The sequence below is a fragment of the Pseudochaenichthys georgianus genome, chromosome 1 (assembly GCF_902827115.2).
Source record: "Pseudochaenichthys georgianus chromosome 1, fPseGeo1.2, whole genome shotgun sequence".
NCBI lineage: Eukaryota > Metazoa > Chordata > Actinopteri > Perciformes > Channichthyidae > Pseudochaenichthys > Pseudochaenichthys georgianus.
Genome location: NC_047503.1, coordinates 42,817,855 through 42,844,843, shown reverse-complemented (window position 1 = coordinate 42,844,843; position 26,989 = coordinate 42,817,855). Strand labels below are relative to the sequence as shown.

The following is a 26,989-nucleotide window of genomic DNA, read 5'->3' as shown; positions in this document are numbered from 1 at the left end:
TCGGCTTCAAATCGGCTCTTCCTGGTGTCTTGTTGTGATGCTGAGGAGAGAGCATCCTCCGCTGCAGCTTTTTCACGCAGGCAGGCCGTGTGTTTTCATAGATGCAATGACAGAAAGAGGAGATTTATTATTCTTACTACAGGTTATATTATCACCGTGAGTTCACACTGCTCTCGGTGGCATCCTGAGCTCCATGATGGTGGATTTATCCGGGAATGGTGCAGTGTCGCCCGGACACACCAGACACGGACAGGGCTCCGGGAATACCGGGAAGAAAACGTCGAAAAAGTCGAGAACGAAAAGAGGCAAACGAGGCAGGAAAAGACGGAATAAAAAGAACATCAGGAACAACAAAACACCACCACCGTATTTCCCACCGGAGGTAGCTAACATCCGGGACATCAAGCCTGCTAAAGTAGCAACAAAGCTAATAGTGCTGCAGTAAACCCTGCTAGTTTAAAGCTAACTACTGATACACAGAGGTGGGAAGTAACCAAGTAGATTTACTCGAGTACTGTACTTAAGTAACATGTTGATATACTTGTACTTTACTTGAGTATTTCCATGTTATTCTACTTTGTACTTCTACTCCACTACATGTATCTAATAGCCTACCTTTAGTTACTTTGCAGATCTGGATTAATGATTTAAAATATAATCAACTCTTAAATCAGATTTTGTTTCACCTGGAGTAAATTCACAAGCTACCCTGCAGCTTTGAGAACACTTTAATGATCAATAATTATAAAACAAATCGTATTATTCTGAAATGGACCAATCTGCACAATGAGAACCTTTGGTACTTTAAGTATATTTTGATGTAAATACTTTCGTACTTTTACTTTAGTACATTTTGAGTGCAGCACTTTTACTTGTAACAGAGTATTCCTACACTCTGGTACTTCTACTTTTACTTAAGGAACCAGAATCAGAATTCATTTATTTGTCCCACAGCAGGGACATGTACAGTGTTACAGCAAAAGTGGCATAGCAGGTAGAAAAAAGGCATGCGATAATAAGGAAAAGCACACATAAGTAATAAAATAAAGACAAATAAGTACACAACCATGGCTAGTAGCATCAATGTAAGTACAACCAAGTGACACATTGCATATTAAAGTATTGCGACTTTAATAAAAAAAAAAAGTTAGGGACAATTATGAAAATATGTATTTTTTACATGAAGTAATTATAGCACCAGTCAAATTGCAAATAAGTGTTTGTGTTGCACATTGCATGTTTATTGCACAAGACTTCATCAATCTCTCTCAAGCCAACTACTGATGGGCTGGAAGAAGTATTCAGATGCTTTACTAGAGTAAAAGTGCATTCAAAATCTAACTTTAAGTAAAACTACTGGCATCAAAATTACAGCAGCATCAAAATATACTAAAAGTACCAACAGTAAAAGTACTTATTGTGTGTAATGTCCCATTTCAGAATCATATATACAAAATTACTTGATCATGATTATTGATTGCAGAACTATTTGTCAGACAGAACGCTCAATTAAGGGAGCATATACTTTTTTGCGCTTTTCATGTTTACATTTTAAGTTGAGTCCTTTAACCATTTGTCTGTTGTCCTCATACGTCTTCTTTCTCTCCACTATTTCCAGGCTGAAGAAGGAAACATTGAGTACAAGGTAACTAACTCTTTATTTACTGCTCTGATTTAGTCTATTGCAGGCTTTGCACTTCAACTATGAACCGCTGAACACGCTGAATGTACATCTACTTCTGTAATTCCTCTCTGAATGCTGAACGAGATGATTTGTCGGGACAGATTTGGGGTGCAGCTCTTCTGGGAATTACCGACAAAAATGGGATGTAATAAATGTCAATAAACAAACAATTCTTAAAATCCATACTGGCTTTTCGATGTCTTCCATACAGGACAGTATGATCATAACACAGGTATTACATTTAATGATATGTGTTATTAAAACATGCAGGAAACACTACTGACTGAATTTAACTTTAAAACAATTTTTCCTTTATTTATATTCCATTATATTTGACCACTTTAATTTGGTTTAAGCTCGTTAAGCTATGACTCTTGTTTCTTGCCATAAAAATGTTCCATAAAAACCACAACAGACTTTGTACCTCGGTCCTCTCTGTTTACGGTCTCTCTTATCTTAACAGGACTGTGCTGAAGTTAGGAGGGAAACATGATCAACAAAACGCTGTTACAGAGCCTTAAAAGTTTTATTCTGCTACAGCTGTATAAAAACATCTTCAGCTGACAGTCCGTCTACTCTGTTGCACACGTTTGTCTGGACCAAGATCTCAATATATTAAAATGTTATTAACATATGACCTTTCCTTTAGTGTCACCCTCAGGACAGACTTCACATTACCTTCAATCTTAAAACCAGCAAATCTCACTATGATTTTAGTTCCATTAACCACTAAAGTACTTGATATTCTATGATAATAATCACATGAAATAATAATAATAGTTATTATACTATTTATTGCAATTGCATTTATATATACACACACACACAACATATATAAATCTTTTTTGAATAACATATTTGATGTTTGATATATTTGTAATATTTGTATTTTATAGTGTTAAGTGGATATTTGAGGCCCACATCAATATTTTAGGGATTAAATCTGCTACTTATTTTCTTTTTGTCTTTTAGGTTAAACACAGAATAAAAAAGGGTCTTAATTTGGTCATACATTTTTTTTGATTTTACAGGGTACAAATAAATGAGGTGGTCAAAACTCACAGGAAATGTGTAGATGTTAGTGTCAGTAATACAAACATATTTCTGATGTTTAGACAAATCTATTAATACATTTCTGTTGCAGCCCCACATGTTTGATCAGTCAGGCTCTGTGGATATTTACTTTAGTTTGAATGTGTGTTTGGTGCGTGATCATTATTCTTTAGAGTCATTGCGTGCCTATTGATTTGAACACGATCCGTGTATCCATCACTTCCTGGTCTTCTCTAAAGAAGAGGGACCAATGGAAACGTTGTCATGTTGCCGTCGGTCGGCATGGAAACATTCATTAGCTAACAATGACATTATTGTTCTATTAATATAAAGGGAGGTCAGGTACTCTTTAAAACAGCTGGTAGTTATGGGTACTTTCTACTGAAGTACACTTCAAAGCTCATACTTCCTTACTTTTACTTGAGTAAAGAAGTTTAGTCAGTACTTCTACCAGAGTATTTTTGAACACGAGTATCTGTACTTCTACTTGAGTGAAGGATGTGTGTACTTTTGCCATCTCTGTGTAGTTGAAGCTGGTGAACCCCACCCAGTACCGGTTCGAGCACCTGGCCACGCAGCTGAAGTGGCGTCTTCAGGAGGGCCGCGGCGAGGCGGTGTATCAGATCGGAGTGGAGGACAACGGGCTGCTGGTGGGCCTGAGCGAGGCCGACATGAGGGCCTCGCTGAAGACCCTCAAGAGGATGGCAGAGAAGTAGGTCACGTGATTTCAGAGTCTGTTAGTTAGTGTGTCCAGTTAAATTCACCAAACTCTCCCATTAGTAGACAAAAGTATCGTTGATTTGAGTCTGTATCAGCACCTCTGGGTGGAAAGGTATCTCTAAAATATACAAGTTTAAAAGGTTTTTGTGAACTCTAAAAATAAGGAAAGCCGAAAGTCTCACATAAAAGAACATTTGCGGCTTTTATCCTAAAGTTTTTCTTACTTTTTTTCTTGTGCGGTCCGTTAGTGTTTCACTCAGTAGACACAATTGTCGTTAATTTCTCGTTTCAGTCTGATGAACGGCACCTGCTCTCGAAGATTTCTTGAAATGTGATCCTTAGCTTAATCTGCGACCCTTAGAGTGCCAGTTTTTGGGAAGTGTGTGTTAAAAAGAAATGCACTTTTGGCTGGTTTGTAAGAAAAGAATCAGACGATTAACAAGTCTGATTTGGTAAGATGGAGTCATTTGGTTACCATGAGGGTAATGTCGGAAATAGAATATCCCTTTTCTATCAAACTCTTTTTTGTGCATTTCATTTTTGTTGTATTGATACAAATAAAAGGAGCCACTGATTTGTTTACTGTGATTGACCTCCTGCAGGTTTCACATCCGTTTTTCATTTGTGCACTAAAATAAATTCAAACAGCCAAGTAATAAAATATTCTCCAAACTGATGATCTACTTTGGAAAATGGTGGACGATGGTGTCAAGTGTTTTGTAAGAGGTCTGATCTGGTTTCCGTGTCTCATCAGAGTCGGTGCGGACATTACTCTCCTCCGAGAGAGAGAGGTGGACTACGACTTGGACAGGAATACTCGTAAAATCGCAGAAGTCCTGGTCCGAAAAGTTCCCGATGATCAGCAGGTGAGTCCGTCTTCCAGGTTTTGTATGAGCTGAAAAAGGCTTTTAAACCTTTAGTGCGTTTACTCCGGTCTAAATTGGGATGAGTCGAACTGAAAGCCAGGTGAGAACGTTCTCTCCTCTCATTGGTTGGATGTGTCAAAGCAATAACGTCATTTTAGATTTTAGATTTTATTGATCTGTGTGAATCTTTGCTGTACTATTTTTCACGCTTACCCTGTTGCTGCTTTTGTACAACTGAATTTCCCCTCGGGGATTAATAAAGGTTCATCTTATCTTATCTTATCTTAACGTACACAAAATAAAAACGCCAGAAGAAGCTCCTATCTGCTCAAATATCAAGAAGCCATTTCAGGTCAGACATCACATTATTTCTCAGATTGCAATAATTATTTGCGAGGTGATCGTTTACGCCACAAACAACCAGCTCTAGATTACATTTAGAACCGTACCACCTCCTCAAAAGTGTGATGATGCGGCTGTATCGTCCACACTGAGTCTTACTTAGTCTAAACACTGTGAAAAGGCCCTAAAACATTCAAAAGGACGACAACGTGAACAAACCTCACCTAGGGCGGAGCAATATCATGTCGATACTGTGATATGAGACTAGATATCATCTCATTTCTAATATCGTAATATAGCATAAGCGTTAGTTTTAGTGCTTCTATATTAGCCTTTCTACCGCTTAGTCATTATATCCACTTAACTAATGATTTTTCAATCAACATTTCATTGAGTAATTCTTTTTGGAAAGCACCAGTCAAACCTATGACTGTTGCAATATTGATATTAATGACCAATAAATCTATCAAGTTTGATTTTTATATATATAGAGTGCTTCACAGTGTGTACTTAGACCTGCAGCAAACGAGGAAAAACTCACCAAGAAACCCCACACTTAATGGTATACAACTTGGAGAGGCAACAGAGGAGGCTCCCTCTCCAGGACGGACAGACTCGCAGTAGACGTTGTGTGTATAGATTGGTGTCAGTGTGATATTTGATTCTCTCCATGTCACCCATCCCTAACCTCCCCTGAAATGTACCTCACCTGCAGGCAGCAGCAGGCCTTCTTTTTAAACAGGCTTGTAGTAGAGAGTAGACTGTGACCCCTCTCCTGCGTCATGTTGTTTTGGACTGGGGCAGTTCCTGGACCTGCGGGTGGCGGTTCTGGGGAACGTGGACTCGGGGAAGTCGACGCTGCTGGGCGTCCTGACGCAGGGCGAGCTGGACAACGGGCGAGGCCGAGCGCGGCTCAACCTCTTCAGACATCTGCACGAGATCCAGACCGGACGCACCTCCAGCATCAGCTTCGAGATCCTCGGCTTCAACAGCAAAGGAGAGGTGAGAGAGACACTGAAGGAGAGAGGGGGGGGGGGCGGGGTGGCTATGTGTAAGAGGTTGCCACCTGGGGGAGTTTCGCCACCAGAAAATGACTAAAACTAAGGTCTTATACTTTTAAAGACTATCAGGTTCCTTTACACCACGGGCAGAGACAGTTGAAGCGTTAATATCAAAGTACAGAATATCTAAAAACACCAGACAATACATTTAAATAAAATCCACACTTTTTGTTTTCACTTAAGTAAAAGGTCCAAAGCATGATCATCAAAGTTACTTAAATAGCTGTGAATCAACGTATTGATGATGCTGGTAAAGGAGATGCTTTTTTACACACTTCCAGGTTGATTGTGACATTTCAACATGGGATCAATAAAGTTTACTATTGTAATTTGAATATACATATCTATCTATAGCTATATGTTCTGTAGACCCACACACAGAGCAAAATGGAGGCAGTTCTTAATAACTTTATTAACATAAAAAGCTGCTACAATAAACTGGTCAACCCACAACTAAGGTAACAGGCTAAGCTAAGGTAACAGGCTAAGCTAAGGTAACAGGCTAAGCTAAGGTAACAGGCTAAGCTAAGGTAACAGGCTAAGCTAAGGTAACACGCTTAGCTAAGGTAACAGGCTAAGCTAAGGTAACAGGCTAAGCTAAGGTAACAGGCTAAGCTAAGGTAACAGGCTAAGCTAAGGTAACACGCTAAGCTAAGGTAACAGGCTAAGTTAAGGTAACAGGCTAAGCTAAGGTAACAGGCTAAGCTAAGGTAACAGGCTAAGCTAAGGTAACAGGCTAAACTAAGGTAACAGGCTAAGCTAAGGTAACAGGCTAAGCTAAGGTAACAGGCTAAACTAAAGTAACAGGCTAAGCTAAGGTAACAGGCTAAACTAAGGTAACAGGCTAAGCTAAGGTAACAGGCTAAGCTAAGGTAACAGGCTAAGCTAAGGTAACAGGCTAAGCTAAGGTAATACAAAGGCTAAGTGGCAAAACAAAGAACAAAGCGTGAAGAAACTGTGAGGAGCAGAAAGACACCAAGGTGACGACAAACTAAAGGAGATCACTGGGAAAGACAGGCATATACACACAGACCAATCACATCTACAAGACACACACAGGTGGAAAGAATCAGACAATCATTAAGGGCGGGAAAACGACAGGAAGTGAAACAAGACAAGACAAAAGGAAGTTTACTACAAAATAAAACAGGAAACACAAAAACCAAACTCAAGATGCAGTTTGCAGCTTAATTAATGATTTCATTTCTAATATGTTTTTTCTTCATAAGATTCAAACAGTAACCTAGTTCAATTTGTATGAAATAAAGTAAAATACATTTAATTTACACAGATTGTTAAGTGTTTAGTGTTCAAACTTAAACCTTAAAAGTGGGGTAGGTAATTTTGGAGAAACCAGCTCGAGATCGCTAGAATTTGAAAATACACAACCGGAAAAAATCTGCCACTTCCTCACAGAGCCCCTCCTCCAACACACAGGAACGCGCACATGACCAATGAGGGCACGAGGTAAGTTTGTGCCCCGATGGAAGGCTGACAGGCAGGGAGGCCATCCAGTTACTTTAACCGGGCCGGCTCAGATGATTGGTCGTGCTTTTTACAGCGCCACGGCTTCCACAGATACATTTTTTTATGGATTTTTTGTCAAAGCACTTGAGATATTCATTGCTATCGGGATGTTAAGAGCATTCCATGGAATATAACAAGTGTATCTCGAGCCGGTTTCTCAAACTTACCTTTAACATATACAAAATATCAATATGAAACAAACAGTTTAATATAATTGTATACACTGAATGCTTCCTTTGTCAAGCTACACATGGATTGCCCCCAGGTTTAATACATACTTTTTAAATATTAAACCTGGGGATATCCAATCTGATGAATATATGATGATGACACTGGAAGCTGTTCCAAAGTTTGAGAGTTATGTGAAAGAGTCTGATGACCTGTGTTGTGTTGCAGGTCGTGAACTACAGCGAGTCTCGGACCGCGGAGCAGATCTGTGAGAGCTCCTCTAAGATGATCACCTTCATCGACCTGGCCGGGCACCACAAGTATCTGAAGACGACCATCTTCGGCCTCACCAGCTACTGCCCCGACTTCGCCATGCTGGTGGTGAGCGCCAACACCGGCATCGGTGAGCCGCACACACTTTACACACAGGAAGAAACAAAATCACTGCCATTTTCACCGGCAGAAAAATATATTTATGAAAACATTAAGTCATATCTGTATTCCTATTTACAAATCACTTAATACTGTTTCATTTTGTTACGGTTATTGAATACAATAAGAAAGAGAGAAAGAACATAAGAAAGGTTGACAAAGATGAGGCTGTTAAACGGGAAGCGGAGCCGCTGTGTGTGTGTCGAGAGAGAGAGAGAGAGAGAGAGAGAGAGAGAGAGAGAGAGACGCTGACCCGGAGCAGAGAGAGAGAGCTGCGGTCCTCCTGTCCTCACAACTTATAAATCCGGGTAGGCTACCGAACAATTGTTATTTGTTCTTACTAGTCTGAACCGAGTTCTGCTTCCCAAACCTGCCACTGTGCTCGCTACACGCCCCGTCCCCGTCTAACAGTACAGAAAGCGGCGAGATGCATTTCCTTAGGAATCGATAAGCCGAACCGAAACTAACACTTCTAAACGATACCGATGGAATCGAAATGTTGGAAACTGTTCCGAACCGGAACCGGATTTCGGTACCCAACCCTAAGTGAGCTGCACACACACACATTACACACAGGAAGCAGAGACATTCTATTCAATTTATTTCAATTTTTTTCAATTTATTTATTAATTTATATTTTATTCAACATTTTTTTTATTTGATTTACTTGCACTATTTTATCTGTTTTATTGTGTTGCACTGTTGGAGGATAAGATTAGATAAGATAGTACTTTATTGATCCCAATTTGGGAAATGCTTGTGTTGCAGCAGCATCAAAAGACACGGCATTGTACTATACAAATTAAAAGAAACAAGAAAGTAGAAAATATACATGTTGAATTTACAAATTAGCAATAACAAGATATAAATCAAGGTATTATATTTACATAAGTATGTGACCTAAGATTGTCATCGACATAACGGCACTGTAGCTACAGTATGTACACATGGCAATAAAAGCCTTTAAACTTGAAATCACAACATTGATTTTAAAGACGTTCTGGGTACCTCTCGGGTCGGAGATATGACTTCTTCTGCCATGGTGTGTTAGTATAGAGTAGACATTGACTATGTTTACATGCACACTAGTATTGCACTTTAATACGAAAGTTTACATTTTTGCAGCGACTTCAGGAAAACAGCGGCCGAGGGCCTGGTTTCCTTTGTCTGACGCGCTGTCCAAAAATAAGTTGCGGAGAACAAAAATGCATTCAAAATCTTAATTTAATGACAAATGAAATGATCAATTTAATACAATGTGCACAGAAATATATCCCCTGTCTTCCATACCCACCTCACAAAGGTGAACTGGTGATTATATTCACTATCAATATGTAAGAAGTGCCTTTAGCTTTTATTCCAAATCGTCCCTAAACATTCAATACCATATATCCATCATGCTGGAGGAGAAATGAACAATACAGTAAAGTCACCACTAGAGGTCAGAAGTGATCCGTGTTTGAATGAGATTATTCTGAGCGAGAGCGGGTTTATTATTAGAACTCAGTCAATTATTAAATATGGGAAAGAAAGATCATAAAATAGATAAATTAAGATTTTAGGAGGAATCAGGATTTTAAAAATAGTTACACAATCCATTTCATGCCACGTGTTCCAGGCTGCATTCAATTCATTAGATATATCATGAAAATCCTGCTGGAAAGTACTGATAGAATGGGTTATAATAATAAATCATTCATATAACTAACTAGTGGTTTTCAAACATACTTTGCCAATATGTTCTTGAAACAGAAATTAAAAATACCTTAACATTCTTACATTTAAATGAACAAAACTGAGCCTTGCAGAAACCCTGTAACCCTTGTGTCTTAATAGTGTATAATTGAGAAGAACCTAAAAGCATTTTTAGACTTGACTTCATAACAAACTATGAGTTGCTGATTTCAAATAGAATACAAGCATACAAATAAACAATAAGTAATACAAAAAATAAAATAACTTGACACATAAAACCGCTGTTTGCGTGAGATTCTGGCGGTGGTGGCGAAGTCCACAGGGACTTGGCTTGGCAACTGGAAGGTCACCAGTTCAAGTCCCGGCAAGACCAAGTGCTACCGAGGTGTCCCTGAGCAAGGCACCGTTCCCTACACTGCTCCCCGGGCGCTGTTCAAAATGGCAGCCCACTGCTCCTAACACTAGGATGGGTCAAATGCAGAGAAACAATTTCCCCACCGGGATTAATAAAGTATATCAAATATCAAAATATCATTCTCTCCTGGTAGCTGCCAGCTGGTTTCTGGGTAATGAAGTCCTTTATTCTGATGCCAGCATGCTCACAGTGTTCCCGCTCTCCTCCGTCCAGCCGGCACCACCCGGGAGCACCTGGGCCTCGCCATGGCGCTGAAAGTTCCCATCTTCATCGTGGTCAGTAAAGTGGACCTGTGCTCCCGCGGCACCGTGGAGAGAACGGTCCGTCAGCTGGAGCGACTCCTGAAGCAGCCGGGCTGCAACAAGATCCCTCTGATGGTGTCTGGGGCTGATGATGCTGTGACCGCCGCGCAGCAGTTCACCCAGTCTGAGTGGTGAGTACAAGTACTACTAATACTACTACTAATACTGCAGCAGTTCACCCAGTCTGAGTGGTGAGTACAAGTACTACTAATACTACTACTACTGCAGCAGTTCACCCAGTCGGAGTGGCGAGTACAAATACTGCTTATACTGCTACTAATACTGTTACTCAATCTGCATGCAAGTTACAACACTACTAATATTATTACCTCAGCCGTTCACTTAGATTGCAAGGTCGGTACAAAGTCTGTTGAAACTGCTATTAATACTTCAAATACTGCAGTCTGAATGGTGGGTACATGTATTGCAAATACTGTATTGTGAATACTGCATAATTCACTAAATCGGCATAGTGGGTACAAACACTGCTAAGATTCCAAATACAACAGCTTCTATTTTGTTCACATAAATACAAATTCAGTCGCTGTCTGTCGGTATTACTCACTTAGGTTTAAAAGCATGTGTATATGGGTCTAGCAGAGCCAGAGCACCAACGTCACCTGGTGTAGTGACAGCGTGTGTGTGTGTGTGTGTGTGTGTGTGTGTGTGTGTGTGTGTGTGTGTGTGTGTGTGTGTGTGTGTGTGTGTGTGTGTGTGTGTGTGTGTGCGCAGCATCACGCCCATCTTCACCCTGTCCAGTGTGTCTGGAGAGAGTCTGGAGCTGCTGAAGGTTTTCCTGAACATCCTCCCTCCACTGAGCAACAGCAAGGAGCAGGAGGAGCTGATGCAGCAGCTCACTGAGTTCCAGGTACACACACACACACACACACACACACACACACACACACACACACACACACACACACACACACACACACACACACACACTGTAACTCACTGTGTGGCAACTGCATTTTACCCCATAAACAGCCTTTTGAGGTTCCTACTGAATCCGGGGTTCTTTGGAAAAGTCCTTGAATATAAAACGTGAGTGTGTGACCGTGTGTGTGTGTGTGTGTGTGTGTGTGTGTGTGTGTATGTTTGCAGGTGGATGAGATCTACTCAGTTCCTGATGTTGGGACAGTAGTGGGAGGAACTCTGTACAGGTAAGAACAAAACACAGATCATATGAGGTTTAAAAATGTCTCCGTAAAGTTACGTTTTTAAGGATTAAAATAAACCGGTTTTGTATGGCTGCTGTGTGTGTGGACTGTGCAGATACACACGCCTTGAAGTAGCAGTAATGACCCTGATGTGTGTGTTGCAGTAGTAACCCTGATGTGTGTGTTCAGCGGTGTGTGCAGGGAGGGCGAGCGGCTGGTGGTCGGTCCGACAGACGAGGGCCGCTTCCTGCGCCTGAAGGTGGGCAGCATCCAGAGGAACCGCTCCGCCTGCAGGGTGCTGAGAGCCGGGCAGGCCGCCACGCTGGCTCTGGGGAGCTTCGACCGCTCGCTGCTGCGCAAGGTCAGAGGTCACAGGACCCTAAGACTTTACAGTGCATGCGTGGTGTTATGTTTGGAAACAGAGAGCACAGATTGAGGTCCTTCTTCCTGATCACCACCAATCAAAGTCTAAGAAACTTTAAATCCTACAAACATGTATCTCTTTTAATTGATTTAATAAGTTGTTTTAAAGAATGAATGGTTTGTCTTCAACGCTTTTCTCTCTTTACTCCATTGTGTAAAGAATCATCTGGGCTCTGTGTTGCCTTAACTAAACGAAAATTGAAAGTGAATGTGAACTGATAAGGCGCGGATTCATTACGTTAGCATGCTCTCCTAAAATTATAATTACAATGTTTACATGGTAGCGTTTCCATCCAACATACTATAAGCTCTTTGACTCAGGAAATATTGCACATCTTAAGCTCAGAGCACAGCTGAGTAACATCACTTGTGTGTAATGACTTCACAGCTCTGCTACTGACTGATCTCAGACCTTCACATTTGTTCTTGCAGCAAAATATAAATATATTAAAGAAATAAAACCTTTCATTTAAACTGGTCACTTTGTTATCACCCAGAAACAATAATGTACAAATCTAATAGAACTAGTGAGAACGTGTCTTTATCTGAATTTAAACATAATGAATAGACATGCAAAATGAAAAGAATCTGCGCTGCATACATATGTTGATTTATATTCAAATGTCTTGGTTACGAATGGAGCTCTCTCAGTATTGGGTGCAGCCGTGACAGTGTGTTTTGACACTGACGTGTGATTGGCTGTTGCAGGGCATGGTGATGGTCAGTCCCAAGATGAACCCGACCATCTGCTGTCAGTTTGAAGCCGCCATCGTCCTGCTCTTCCACGCCAAGACGTTTCGCCGGGGGTCGCAGGTCACCGTGCACGTGGGCAACGTCCGGCAGACGGCCACAGTGGAGTGCCTTCATGGGAAGGTCGGTCTGGAGGTCATATTTAGAGACCATGTGTCAAAGTAAAGGGCCCAGGGGACAAATGCGGCATCCAAGCAAATATTGATCCAGCATATTACATTTTGGATCAATACATTTTGGCCTGAAAGACAATTTTTTTAATCTTTCATCACAAAAGAGATGTGAGGAAATAGGCCAGTCGACATATGTGGCTGAAATAGGTAATATAAGATAACTAAGAGGTACTTTATTGATCCCAAATTGGGAATATTTTGCGTTGCAGCAGTATAAAAAACTAGGCATTGCACAAGTAGAAAATGAAAGAGTAGAAATAAACAATACTAGAATTTGAACTTCTCAAAATAGAATTAAAAAGTAGAAAATATACAATAGACTGTGAAGATAAACAATGAAACACTATTGAAGGTGTGTTAAACTGCATGGTTGACTGCAACGTTTATTTGTAATTTCTATCGTGTAGATGCAGACGATTGATTGCATGTCAGAAGCCCGGCCTCAAAGACCTTTGACTTAAACAAAAAGTCAATACCCACAACTATTGACTTTATCTTAGCCTAATTGTTCAAATGTAATTATGAGGCTAGTATGGTGAGTATGTGATATATAGCGTGGTGCCGTGGTGCCGTATTATTCTAGGCCAATTTAGCATTTAACTGTCAACAAACTCATTATCCGGGATTTAGGACTCATTGTTGCGCCACTCTTTATTGGATAAGCATCAATATAATCAGAGATAATTTATTGTTGTTTTTTCAATTCAATACAAGTCTATTTATCGACCAGCTCTTAATGTGATTACAATCTCCTTGTGAGGCCCTTAGTGAAATTGAGTTTTACGGACCCGACACAGACCATGTGATCTCCCTCTAGTGTCTGCTTTACTCAGGGGGAGGAGTACAAATAGTTCGTTACTGTACTTAAGTACATTTTTCTGGTATCAGTACTTTACTCCACTACTTATTTTTCTGACGACTTTTTACTTCTACTTCTTACATTTTGAACTCAAATACCTGTACTTTCTACTTCTTACATGTTGAACACAAATACCTGAACTTTCTACTTCTTACATGTTGAACTCTAATACCTGAACTTTCTACTTCTCACATGTTGAACTCTAATACCTGAACTTTCTACTTCTCACATGTTGAACACAAATACCTGAACTTTCTACTTCTTACATGTTGAACTCAAATACCTGTACTTTCTACTTCTCTCATGTTGAACTCAAATACCTGAACTTTCTACTTCTTACATGTTGAACCCAAATACCTGTACTTTCTACTTCTCTCATGTTGAACTGAAATACCTGTACTTTCTACTTCTCACATGTTGAACCCAAATACCTGTACTTTCTACTTCTTACATGTTGAACACAAATACCTGTACTTTCTACTTCTTACATGTTGAACCCAAATACCTGTACTTTCTACTTCTTACATGTTGAACTCAAATACCTGTACTTTCTACTTCTTACATGTTGAACTCAAATACCTGTACTTTCTACTTCTCACATGTTGAACTCAAATACCTGTACTTTCTACTTCTTACATGTTGAACCCAAATACCTGTACTTTCTACTTCTTACATGTTGAACTCAAATACCTGTACTTTCTACTTCTTACATGTTGAACTCAAATACCTGTACTTTCTACTTCTTACATGTTGAACTCAAATACCTGTACTTTCTACTTCTTACATGTTGAACTCAAATACCTGTACTTTCTACTTCTCACATGTTGAACTCAAATACCTGTACTTTCTACTTCTCACATGTTGAACTCAAATACCTGTACTTTCTACTTCTCTGATTTCCCAAACAGCTGGTTCCTTTAGTCAGAATGTGTGTTTGGTGCGTGATCATTATTCTTTAGAGTCATTGCGTGCCTATTGATTTGAACACGATCCGTGTCTCCATCACTTCCTGGTCTTCTCTAAAGAAGAGGGACCAATGGAAACGTTGTCATGTTGCCGTTGGTCGGCATGGAAACGTTCATTAGCTAACAACGACATTATTGTTCTATTAATTTAAAGGGAGGTCAGGTACTCTTTAAAACAGCTGCTAGTTATGGGTACTTTTTACTTAAAGGGCCCATGTCATGCTTTTCTGGTTATGACCCGTCCCCCTGTGTGTTATGAAGGTTGTTCTGCATGTAAACGGTCTGCAGAGTCACAAACCCTCAAAGCACACCCTGTAGCGAGTGAAACTCTAACACAGAAAACACCTGTCTGTGCTGCCCCAGAACGCCTCGTTGGACATTTTTATTTTTCCATTTTTCTTCTTCCGGGGCCTACTGACGTAACGAAGTCCAAATGGACCAATCTGCGGAGCTCCTCATACACACACACACACGCTCACTCAGCCTTATCTTTTCTCAGCCGCGGTGCTGTGCGGAGCTCTATACACACACACACACACACACACACACACACACACACACACACACACACACACACACACGTAACTTCTCTCTCTCTCTCTCTCTCTCTCTCTCTCTGCAGGACGAGCTGCGCACCGGAGAGAGAGCCGTGGTTCGTTTCTGCTTCATCAAACATCCCGAGTACCTGCGTCTGGGCGCTAAACTCCTCTTCAGGGAGGGGGTCACCAAGGGCATTGGTCACGTGACCCGCCTACTTCCCCCTTCCCAGAACCACGACCAGAACCAGAACCACGACCAGAACCAGCAGGAGCATTAAACCCCCGATCTGACAGATGTTGAGCTACGTGAGAACTCTGACCGCTCAGACGCCATCGAAGCTGAGCGGCTTCACTCCCCCCCGCCACATGTCACCGTATTAATCCCCCCCTCCTGGATCTACACTTCTGTCAAAGAGTCAGCCATCATCATCATCATCATCATCATCATCATCATCATCATCATCATCATCATCATCATCATCATCATCATCTCCTTCTTCACAGCAGACGCTTGTGTCTTGAGTTAAAGCTGCCTGACCTCAGTGGGTTTAAGCCCGGACGCTTAATCTGATGTTGATTTAGGACGCTCTTTTTCTCGTGCGGCTGTCATGAGAAGACTGAAGGATTATTTATTTCGGGAGGGGGTGTTTGAGGAGGGATGAAGAAGAAGATGGGACTCTGGATCTGTGCTGAGCTCTGAATGTACCCTAAGACTTTATTTGAAATCTGAAGAGGGGGATTATTTCCATTCGGAGTTGGATTCTTTTTTCTGAGGTGTCGTCCCATCACACATTTAGGATCATACAGTAATGATGGCTTTGCATGTTTCAGCCCGTGAACTGCAAAACACCGTAATCCGCAGAGCGAGGTGGGGTCAGGGGTCATTGTCTGACAGTTTGTGTGGATATTGTATATTATGATCAGCACCGAGTTAATGTAGGAATATGAAATGCACTTAAAGGTGGATTTTAATACTGAGGTGTTTGAAGCTACTGGTATTTACTTTACTTTTAGTTTCATTAATCTGCTAAATACTTTCTAATGTCATCAATACATTCATTGGGCCAAAGAACTTCAGAAATAGTAAAGAAAACAAATCTTGTTTAAAAATAAATAAAACGCCCAAATATTCAGTTTAAAATGATCTAAAATGGAGAAAAGAAGCACATCTTAAAGCAGAGACTGATTTACGGTTAGATCATCAAGATCTTTGTCAATTATTATTCAACTAATTGTCTCAGGACTTGAGTTTTGCTTTGACTTTGCAGAGAGACAAGTCGGTACACTTCCGATTTTACCTGACAAACCCTAAATATATGTGAGCAGATAACACATGTGATCACATGACATGTCACCTGTTAGACGCTTGAATCCAAAGCGATTTACATACTCAATACTGTGGGCAATCCCCACAGGAGCAACTTGGGGTGAAGTGTCTCAGGGACACAACGACATGCTGACTGCAGTGGGGTTTGAACCTGTGCTCCCCTGATCCGAACACCAGCGCACTAATCCACTGCGCCACACGCCTTGTGATGTTTAAATAAAGTCCCCACGTCTTTTTCACGCATGAATTTGAGCCAAAGACAATAATAAATGAATTGTAACTGTTCTAGAAACAGAGATTCAAAATGGAGGATCTTTTTAACATTAGCTGCGTTACACCATCCAGTTTAATATAAAGCTGCTCTGCACAAGTACAAGCTGCTGCAAAAGACAACACAATGCCGACAAATACATCTCTTAAGTAAGCAGTTGACTTGTAGCTATAGCTCTTCACCTCTCTGCATTTCATGATGACACTTGAATTCTGCGATGCTACATTATGGCACTTTCAGTGACATTTTTTTATCTGAGAGCATAAAAGACTTTTGTGTGCACAAGTTAAAGGTCCCATGTCATGCTTTTCCGGTTATCACCCGTCCCCTTTGTGTTATGAAGGTTTGTCTGCATGTGAACGGTCTGCAGAGTCACAAACCCTCAAAGTACACCCTGTAGCGAGTAAAACTCTAACATAGAAAACACCCGTCTGTGCTGCCCCAGAACGCCTCGTTGGACATTTCTCTTTTTCCATTTGCTTCTTCCGGGAACCAAAATGGACCAATCCGCGGAGCTCCTCACACACCAGAGCCGTTAGCGTAAATGCTCAACTAACAGGGAGTCCCATTGACTTGCATAGAGCTCCCTGGCTGGTAATAGACGAGTTGGGATCGCGGAGAAATGCTCTCCGCAGCAGACCCATTCTCACAGCGTTATAAACCTTTTTCTTACTCAATATCAAGCCACACTTATTGTTTTTACTTGGGCTGTGAGTGTTTGTGTGCTCAGGATGAGTTTCGCGCTGTCCCGCTTACCCGGAAACCACACCATTAAGCCAGCTCACTGAGCAGCGAGCCTCGCAACGTCCCGACCAATCAGAGCACACTAGGCTCACAGGGGGAGAGTGAATACACATACTATACAGAGATGCTGTTTGAGAAACCAATGTGAGTTTGGAACATTGAACAATGTAAATATATTATAGTAGACCTCAACAATGGAATTATGATCAGTAGAAATGGCCATGATGACACGGGACCTTTAAATCAAAATGACTCCTGACACCCGCAGTGCTCCGAACAAACCACAAGAGTTCAGACTGATGAGATTCAACAGCATTGTTTAAAGAAGTATATCATTATATACTGCAATCTAAAAGAGACCCGACTGGCTCATTTCATTTACTCCGTTCTTTTGCACTTTATTCACTTTAATCATTTTGTTGAATCCTTTCTGTCCGTTCATCTGGATCACTTATAGGTTCTTAGAAAGTCTTCAGTCTTCAGTCTTTTTTCCACAATAATCACCATTTTGGGAGGTTGACTTATTGATGAAATGTCGTAGGAGGTTTTAAGCATCCGTTATTTATGGGGAATGAAACAATGCAGCTGAGAAGTGGTTTTGGAGAAAAGCGTTGGTTTTCTACTTCACAGCCTTATGTTCACTTTGTACAGATTCCTGCCGTCCGGTCAGCTCTTCAACTCAAGTTGCTTTTTGAACTGTTGTTCAGTATCTGCATTTGCAAATGGCCGACACGGAAATATTTGCATCTTGGTTTCCGGTTTGTTCCGTCTATCCGTTGATGTTTTAGTAGGGTTTGATGTACCAGGCAGCTTATTGCAGCGACTCATAACCGGCATGCTCTCTGACTGGCAGGATCAACTCTAATATTTTCATTTAAAGTATATATACAGTGTGGATTTTATTTTATTTTTCTGAGGTTCTGTGCAATTGTAAATCTAAATATCGAATGTACTTTCCATGGGTCCTGAGTAGCATTTGAAACTGCTTACTGTCAAAATACTGTTGACTTTGCACTTTGTATTCTGGTTCTGCATGTGTGTTGACGGCGGTGTTGATCTGCTGATTCTGCAGAACGATGAAGACGAGGACGCTGGACATTTCAACATGAAGGAGTGGATTTATCAGTTTGTTTTTCCTGACAGTCCCTCAAACTAATAAATAAACCATTGAAACAACATGACTGAAACATATTCCTTCTGATATTTCTTTAAAGAGTCCTCTCCTGCTGATGTGCAGGTGTATATCGGTATGTAGTGTCTCTACTTTAAAGAGTCCTCTCCTGCTGGTGTTCAGGTGTATATCAGTATGTAGTGTCTCTACTTTAAAGAGTCCTCTCCTGCTGATGTATATCAGTAGGTAGTGTCTCTACTTTAAAGAGTCCTCTCCTGCTGGTGTATATCAGTAGGTAGTGTCTCTACTTTAAAGAGTCATCTCCTGCTGGTGTATATCAGTAGGTAGTGTCTCTACTTTAAAGAGTCCTCTCCTGCTGATGTTCAGGTGTATATCGGTATGTAGTGTCTCTACTTTAAAGAGTCCTCTCCTGCTGGTGTTCAGGTGTATATCAGTATGTAGTGTCTCTACTTTAAAGAGTCCTCTCCTGCTGATGTGCAGGTGTATATCGGTATGTAGTGTCTCTACTTTAAAGAGTCCTCTCCTGCTGATGTGCAGGTGTATATCGGTATGTAGTGTCTCTACTTTAAAGAGTCCTCTCCTGCTGGTGTTCAGGTGTATATCAGTATGTAGTGTCTCTACTTTAAAGAGTCCTCTCCTGCTGATGTATATCAGTAGGTAGTGTCTCTACTTTAAAGAGTCCTCTCCTGCTGGTGTATATCAGTAGGTAGTGTCTCTACTTTAAAGAGTCATCTCCTGCTGGTGTATATCAGTAGGTAGTGTCTCTACTTTAAAGAGTCCTCTCCTGCTGATGTTCAGGTGTATATCGGTATGTAGTGTCTCTACTTTAAAGAGTCCTCTCCTGCTGATGTGCAGGTGTATATCGGTATGTAGTGTCTCTACTTTAAAGAGTCCTCTCCTGCTGGTGTTCAGGTGTATATCAGTATGTAGTGTCTCTACTTTAAAGAGTCCTCTCCTGCTGATGTATATCAGTAGGTAGTGTCTCTACTTTAAAGAGTCCTCTCCTGCTGGTGTATATCAGTAGGTAGTGTCTCTACTTTAAAGAGTCCTCTCCTGTTGGTGTATATCAGTAGGTAGTGTCTCTACTTTAAAGAGTCCTCTCCTGCTGATGTGCAGGTGTATATCGGTATGTAGTGTCTCTACTTTAAAGAGTCCTCTCCTGATGGTGTTCAGGTGTATATCAGTATGTAGTGTCTCTACTTTAAAGAGTCCTCTCCTGCTGATGTATATCAGTAGGTAGTGTCTCTACTTTAAAGAGTCCTCTCCTGCTGGTGTATATCAGTAGGTAGTGTCTCTACTTTAAAGAGTCCTCTCCTGATGATATTCAGGTTCATATTTATATGTAGTGTCTCTACTTTAAAGAGTCCTCTCCTGCTGATGTTCAGGTGTATATCAGTATGTAGTGTCTCTACTTTAAAGAGCTCTCTCCTGCTGATGTTCAGGTGTATATCAGTATGTAGTGTCTCTACTTGAAAGAGTCCTCTCCTGATGATGTTCAGGTGTATATCAGTATGTAGTGTCTCTATTTTAAAGAGTCCTCTCCTTCTGATGTTCAGGTGTATATCAGTATGTAGTGTCTCTACTTTAAAGAGTCCTCTCCTGCTGATGTTCAGGTGTATATCAGTATGTAGTGTCTCTACTTTAAAGAGTCCTCTCCTGCTGATGTTGAGGTGTTTATCAGTATGTAGTGTCTCTACTTTAAAGAGTCCTCTCCTGCCGATGTCCAGGTGTATATCAGTATGTTGTGTCTCTACTTTAAAGAGTCCTCTCCTGCTGATGTTCAGGTGTATATCAGTATGTAGTGTCTCTACTTTAAAGAGTCCTCTCCTGCTGATGTCAGGTGTATATCAGTATGTAGTGTCTCTACTTTAAAGAGTCCTCTCCTGCTGATGTTCAGGTGTATATCAGTATGTAGTGTCTCTACTTTAAAGAGTCCTCTCCTGCTGATGTTCAGGTGTATATCAGTATGTAGTGTCTCTACTTTAAAGAGTCCTCTCCTGCTGATGTTCAGGTGTATATCAGTATGTAGTGTCTCTACTTTAAAGAGTCCTCTCCTGCTGATGTTCAGGTGTATATCAGTATGTAGTGTCTCTACTTTAAAGAGTCCTCTCCTGCTGATGTTCAGGTGTATATTCAGTATGTAGTGTCTCTACTTTAAAGAGTCCTCTCCTGCTGATATTCAGGTGTATATTCAGTATGTAGTGTCTCTACTTTAAAGAGTCCTCTCCTGCTGATGTTCAGGTGTATATCAGTATGTAGTGTCTCTACTTTAAAGAGTCCTCTCCTGCTGATGTTCAGGTGTATATCAGTATGTAGTGTCTCTACTTTAAAGAGTCCTCTCCTGCTGATGTTCAGGTGTATATCAGTATGTAGTGTCTCTACTTTAAAGAGTCCTCTCCTGCTGATGTTCAGGTGTATATCAGTATGTAGTGTCTCTACTTTAAAGAGTCCTCTCCTGCTGATGTTCAGGTGTATATCAGTATGTAGTGTCTCTACTTTAAAGAGTCCTCTCCTGCTGATGTTGCAGGTGTATATCAGTATGTAGTGTCTCTACTTTAAAGAGTCCTCTCCTGCTGATGTTCAGGTGTATATCAGTATGTAGTGTCTCTACTTTAAAGAGTCCTCTCCTGCTGATGTTCAGGTGTATATCAGTATGTAGTGTCTCTACTTTAAAGAGTCCTCTCCTGCTGATGTTCAGGTGTATATCAGTATGTAGTGTCTCTACTTTAAAGAGTCCTCTCCTGCTGATGTTCAGGTGTATATCAGTATGTAGTGTCTCTACTTTAAAGAGTCCTCTCCTGCTGATGTTCAGGTGTATATCAGTATGTAGTGTCTCTACTTTAAAGAGTCCTCTCCTGCTGATGTTCAGGTTCATATTTATATGTAGTGTCTCTACTTTAAAGAGTCCTCTCATGATGATATTCAGGTTCATATTTATATGTAGTGTCTCTACTTTAAAAAGTCCTCTCCTGCTGATGTTCAGGTGTATATCAGTATGTAGTGTCTCTACTTTAAAGAGCTCTCTCCTGCTGATGTTCAGGTGTATATCAGTATGTAGTGTCTCTACTTTAAAGAGTCCTCTCCTGCTGATGTTCAGGTGTATATCAGTATGTAGTGTCTCTACTTTAAAGAGTCCTCTCCTGCTGATGTTCAGGTGTATATCAGTATGTAGTGTCTCTACTTTAAAGAGTCCTCTCCTGCTGATGTTCAGGTGTATATCAGTATGTAGTGTCTCTACTTTAAAGAGTCCTCTCCTGCTGATGTTGCAGGTGTATATCAGTATGTAGTGTCTCTACTTTAAAGAGTCCTCTCCTGCTGATGTTCAGGTGTTATCAGTATGTAGTGTCTCTACTTTAAAGAGTCCTCTCCTGCTGATGTTCAGGTGTGTATCAGTATGTAGTGTCTCTACTTTAAAGAGTCCTCTCCTGCTGATGTTCAGGTGTATATCAGTATGTAGTGTCTCTACTTTAAAGAGTCCTCTCCTGCTGATGTTCAGGTGTATATCAGTATGTAGTGTCTCTACTTTAAAGAGTCCTCTCCTGCTGATGTTCAGGTGTATATCAGTATGTAGTGTCTCTACTTTAAAGAGTCCTCTCCTGCTGATGTTCAGGTGTATATCAGTATGTAGTGTCTCTACTTTAAAGAGTCCTCTCCTGCTGATGTTCAGGTGTATATCAGTATGTAGTGTCTCTACTTTAAAGAGTCCTCTCCTGCTGATGTTCAGGTGTATATCAGTATGTAGTGTCTCTACTTTAAAGAGTCCTCTCCTGCTGATGTTCAGGTGTATATCAGTATGTAGTGTCTCTACTTTAAAGAGTCCTCTCCTGCTGATGTTCAGGTGTATATCAGTATGTAGTGTCTCTACTTTAAAGAGTCCTCTCCTGCTGATGTTCAGGTGTATATCAGTATGTAGTGTCTCTACTTTAAAGAGTCCTCTCCTGCTGATGTTCAGGTGTATATCAGTATGTAGTGTCTCTACTTTAAAGAGTCCTCTCCTGCTGATGTTCAGGTGTATATCAGTATGTAGTGTCTCTACTTTAAAGAGTCCTCTCCTGCTGATGTTCAGGTGTATATCAGTATGTAGTGTCTCTACTTTAAAGAGTCCTCTCCTGCTGATGTTCAGGTGTATATCAGTATGTAGTGTCTCTACTTTAAAGAGTCCTCTCCTGCTGATGTTCAGGTGTATATCAGTATGTAGTGTCTCTACTTTAAAGAGTCCTCTCCTGCTGATGTTCAGGTGTATATCAGTATGTAGTGTCTCTACTTTAAAGAGTCCTCTCCTGCTGATGTTCAGGTGTATATCAGTATGTAGTGTCTCTACTTTAAAGAGTCCTCTCCTGCTGATGTTCAGGTGTATATCAGTATGTAGTGTCTCTACTTTAAAGAGTCCTCTCCTGCTGATGTTCAGGTGTATATCAGTATGTAGTGTCTCTACTTTAAAGAGTCCTCTCCTGCTGATGTTCAGGTGTATATCAGTATGTAGTGTCTCTACTTTAAAGAGTCCTCTCCTGCTGATGTTCAGGTGTATATCAGTATGTAGTGTCTCTACTTTAAAGAGTCCTCTCCTGCTGATGTTCAGGTGTATATCAGTATGTAGTGTCTCTACTTTAAAGAGTCCTCTCCTGCTGATGTTCAGGTGTATATCAGTATGTAGTGTCTCTACTTTAAAGAGTCCTCTCCTGCTGATGTTCAGGTGTATATCAGTATGTAGTGTCTCTACTTTAAAGAGTCCTCTCCTGCTGATGTTCAGGTGTATATCAGTATGTAGTGTCTCTACTTTAAAGAGTCCTCTCCTGCTGATGTTCAGGTGTATATCAGTATGTAGTGTCTCTACTTTAAAGAGTCCTCTCCTGCTGATGTTCAGGTGTATATCAGTATGTAGTGTCTCTACTTTAAAGAGTCCTCTCCTGCTGATGTCAGGTGTATATCAGTATGTAGTGTCTCTACTTTAAAGAGTCCTCTCCTGCTGATGTTCAGGTGTATATCAGTATGTAGTGTCTCTACTTTAAAGAGTCCTCTCCTGCTGATGTTCAGGTGTATATCAGTATGTAGTGTCTCTACTTTAAAGAGTCCTCTCCTGCTGATGTTCAGGTGTATATCAGTATGTAGTGTCTCTACTTTAAAGAGTCCTCTCCTGCTGATGTTCAGGTGTATATCAGTATGTAGTGTCTCTACTTTAAAGAGTCCTCTCCTGCTGATGTTCAGGTGTATATCAGTATGTAGTGTCTCTACTTTAAAGAGTCCTCTCCTGCTGATGTTCAGGTGTATATCAGTATGTAGTGTCTCTACTTTAAAGAGTCCTCTCCTGCTGATGTTGCAGGTGTATATCAGTATGTAGTGTCTCTACTTTAAAGAGTCCTCTCCTGCTGATGTCCAGGTGTATATCAGTATGTTAGTGTCTCTACTTTAAAGAGTCCTCTCCTGCTGATGTTCAGGTGTATATCAGTATGTAGTGTCTCTACTTTAAAGAGTCCTCTCCTGCTGATGTTCAGGTGTATATCAGTATGTAGTGTCTCTACTTTAAAGAGTCCTCTCCTGCTGATGTTCAGGTGTATATCAGTATGTAGTGTCTCTACTTTAAAGAGTCCTCTCCTGCTGATGTTCAGGTGTATATCAGTATGTAGTGTCTCTACTTTAAAGAGTCCTCTCCTCTGATGTTCAGGTGTATATCAGTATGTAGTGTCTCTACTTTAAAGAGTCCTCTCCTGCTGATGTTCCAGGTGTATATCAGTATGTAGTGTCTCTACTTTAAAGAGTCCTCTCCTGCTGATGTTCAGGTGTATATCAGTATGTAGTGTCTCTACTTTAAAGAGTCCTCTCCTGCTGATGTTCAGGTGTATATCAGTATGTAGTGTCTCTACTTTAAAGAGTCCTCTCCTGCTGATGTTCAGGTGTATATCAGTATGTAGTGTCTCTACTTTAAAGAGTCCTCTCCTGCTGATGTTCAGGTGTATATCAGTATGTAGTGTCTCTACTTTAAAGAGTCCTCTCCTCTGATGTTCAGGTGTATATCAGTATGTAGTGTCTCTACTTTAAAGAGTCCTCTCCTGCTGATGTCCAGGTGTATATCAGTATGTAGTGTCTCTACTTTAAAGAGTCCTCTCCTGCTGATGTTCAGGTGTATATCAGTATGTAGTGTCTCTACTTTAAAGAGTCCTCTCCTGCTGATGTTCAGGTGTATATCAGTATGTAGTGTCTCTACTTTAAAGAGTCCTCTCCTGCTGATGTTCAGGTGTATATCAGTATGTAGTGTCTCTACTTTAAAGAGTCCTCTCCTGCTGATGTTCAGGTGTATATCAGTATGTAGTGTCTCTACTTTAAAGAGTCCTCTCCTGCTGATGTTCAGGTGTCATATCAGTATGTAGTGTCTCTACTTTAAAGAGTCCTCTCCTGATGATATTCAGGTTCATATTAGTATGTAGTGTCTCTACTTTAAAGAGTCCTCTCCTGCTGATGTTCAGGTGTATATCAGTATGTAGTGTCTCTACTTTAAAGAGCTCTCTCCTGCTGATGTTCAGGTGTATATCAGTATGTAGTGTCTCTACTTTAAAGAGTCCTCTCCTGCTGATGTTCAGGTGTATATCAGTATGTAGTGTCTCTACTTTAAAGAGTCCTCTCCTGCTGATGTTCAGGTGTATATCAGTATGTAGTGTCTCTACTTTAAAGAGTCCTCTCCTGCTGATGTTCAGGTGCATATCAGTATGTAGTGTCTCTACTTTAAAGAGTCCTCTCCTGCTGATGTTCAGGTGTATATCAGTATGTAGTGTCTCTACTTTAAAGAGTCCTCTCCTGCTGATGTTCAGGTGTATATCAGTATGTAGTGTCTCTACTTTAAAGAGTCCTCTCCTGCTGATGTTCAGGTGTATATCAGTATGTAGTGTCTCTACTTTAAAGAGTCCTCTCCTGCTGATGTTCAGGTGTATATCAGTATGTAGTGTCTCTACTTTAAAGAGTCCTCTCCTGCTGATGTTCAGGTGTATATCAGTATGTAGTGTCTCTACTTTAAAGAGTCCTCTCCTGCTGATGTTCCAGGTGTATATCAGTATGTAGTGTCTCTACTTTAAAGAGTCCTCTCCTGCTGATGTTCAGGTGTATATCAGTATGTAGTGTCTCTACTTTAAAGAGTCCTCTCCTGCTGATGTTCAGGTGTATATCAGTATGTAGTGTCTCTACTTTAAAGAGTCCTCTCCTGCTGATGTTCAGGTGTATATCAGTATGTAGTGTCTCTACTTTAAAGAGTCCTCTCCTGCTGATGTTCAGGTGTATATCAGTATGTAGTGTCTCTACTTTAAAGAGTCCTCTCCTGCTGATGTTCAGGTGTATATCAGTATGTAGTGTCTCTACTTTAAAGAGTCCTCTCCTGCTGATGTTCAGGTGTATATCAGTATGTAGTGTCTCTACTTTAAAGAGTCCTCTCCTGCTGATGTTGAGGTGTTTATCAGTATGTAGTGTCTCTACTTTAAAGAGTCCTCTCCTGCTGATGTCCAGGTGTTTATCAGTATGTTGTGTCTCTACTTTAAAGAGTCCTCTCCTGCTGATGTCCAGGTGTATATCAGTATGTTGTGTCTCTACTTTAAAGAGTCCTCTCCTGCTGATGTTCAGGTGTATATCAGTATGTAGTGTCTCTACTTTAAAGAGTCCTCTCCTGCTGATGTTCAGGTGTATATCAGTATGTAGTGTCTCTACTTTAAAGAGTCCTCTCCTGCTGATGTTCAGGTGTATATCAGTATGTAGTGTCTCTACTTTAAAGAGTCCTCTCCTCTGATGTTCAGGTGTATATCAGTATGTAGTGTCTCTACTTTAAAGAGTCCTCTCCTGCTGATGTCCAGGTGTATATCAGTATGTTGTGTCTCTACTTTAAAGAGTCCTCTCCTGCTGATGTTCAGGTGTATATCAGTATGTAGTGTCTCTACTTTAAAGAGTCCTCTCCTGCTGATGTTCAGGTGTATATCAGTATGTAGTGTCTCTACTTTAAAGAGTCCTCTCCTGCTGATGCTCAGGTGTATATCAGTATGTAGTGTCTCTACTTTAAAGAGTCCTCTCCTGCTGATGCTCAGGTGTATATCAGTATGTAGTGTCTCCACTTTAAAGAGTCCTCTCCTGCTGATGTTCAGGTGTAGATCAGTATGTAGTGTCTCTACTTTAAAGAGTCCTCTCCTGCTGATGTTCAGGTGTATATCAGTATGTAGTGTCTCTACTTTAAAGAGTCCTCTCCTGCTGATGCTCAGGTGTATATCAGTATGTAGTGTCTCTACTTTAAAGAGTCCTCTCCTGCTGATGTTCAGGTGTATATCAGTATGTAGTGTCTCTACTTTAAAGAGTCCTCTCCTGCTGATGCTCAGGTGTATATCAGTATGTAGTGTCTCTACTTTAAAGAG

General features: G+C 40.7%; 1 protein-coding gene across 1 annotated transcript; it reads left to right on the top strand.

The window, feature by feature from the left end:
- gtpbp2b (GTP binding protein 2b) lies at positions 1 to 18,655 on the top strand. The gene is made up of 12 exons (XM_034088099.2): positions 1 to 382; positions 1,619 to 1,645; positions 3,265 to 3,449; positions 4,212 to 4,323; positions 5,470 to 5,667; positions 7,650 to 7,824; positions 10,177 to 10,396; positions 10,998 to 11,133; positions 11,373 to 11,431; positions 11,618 to 11,789; positions 12,560 to 12,724; positions 15,221 to 18,655. Exons 1-12 carry the CDS (start codon positions 194 to 196, stop codon positions 15,413 to 15,415), a joined length of 1,833 nt encoding a protein of 610 aa, XP_033943990.1. The 5' UTR covers positions 1 to 193; the 3' UTR covers positions 15,416 to 18,655.
- Positions 18,656 to 26,989: the final 8,334 nt, after the last annotated feature.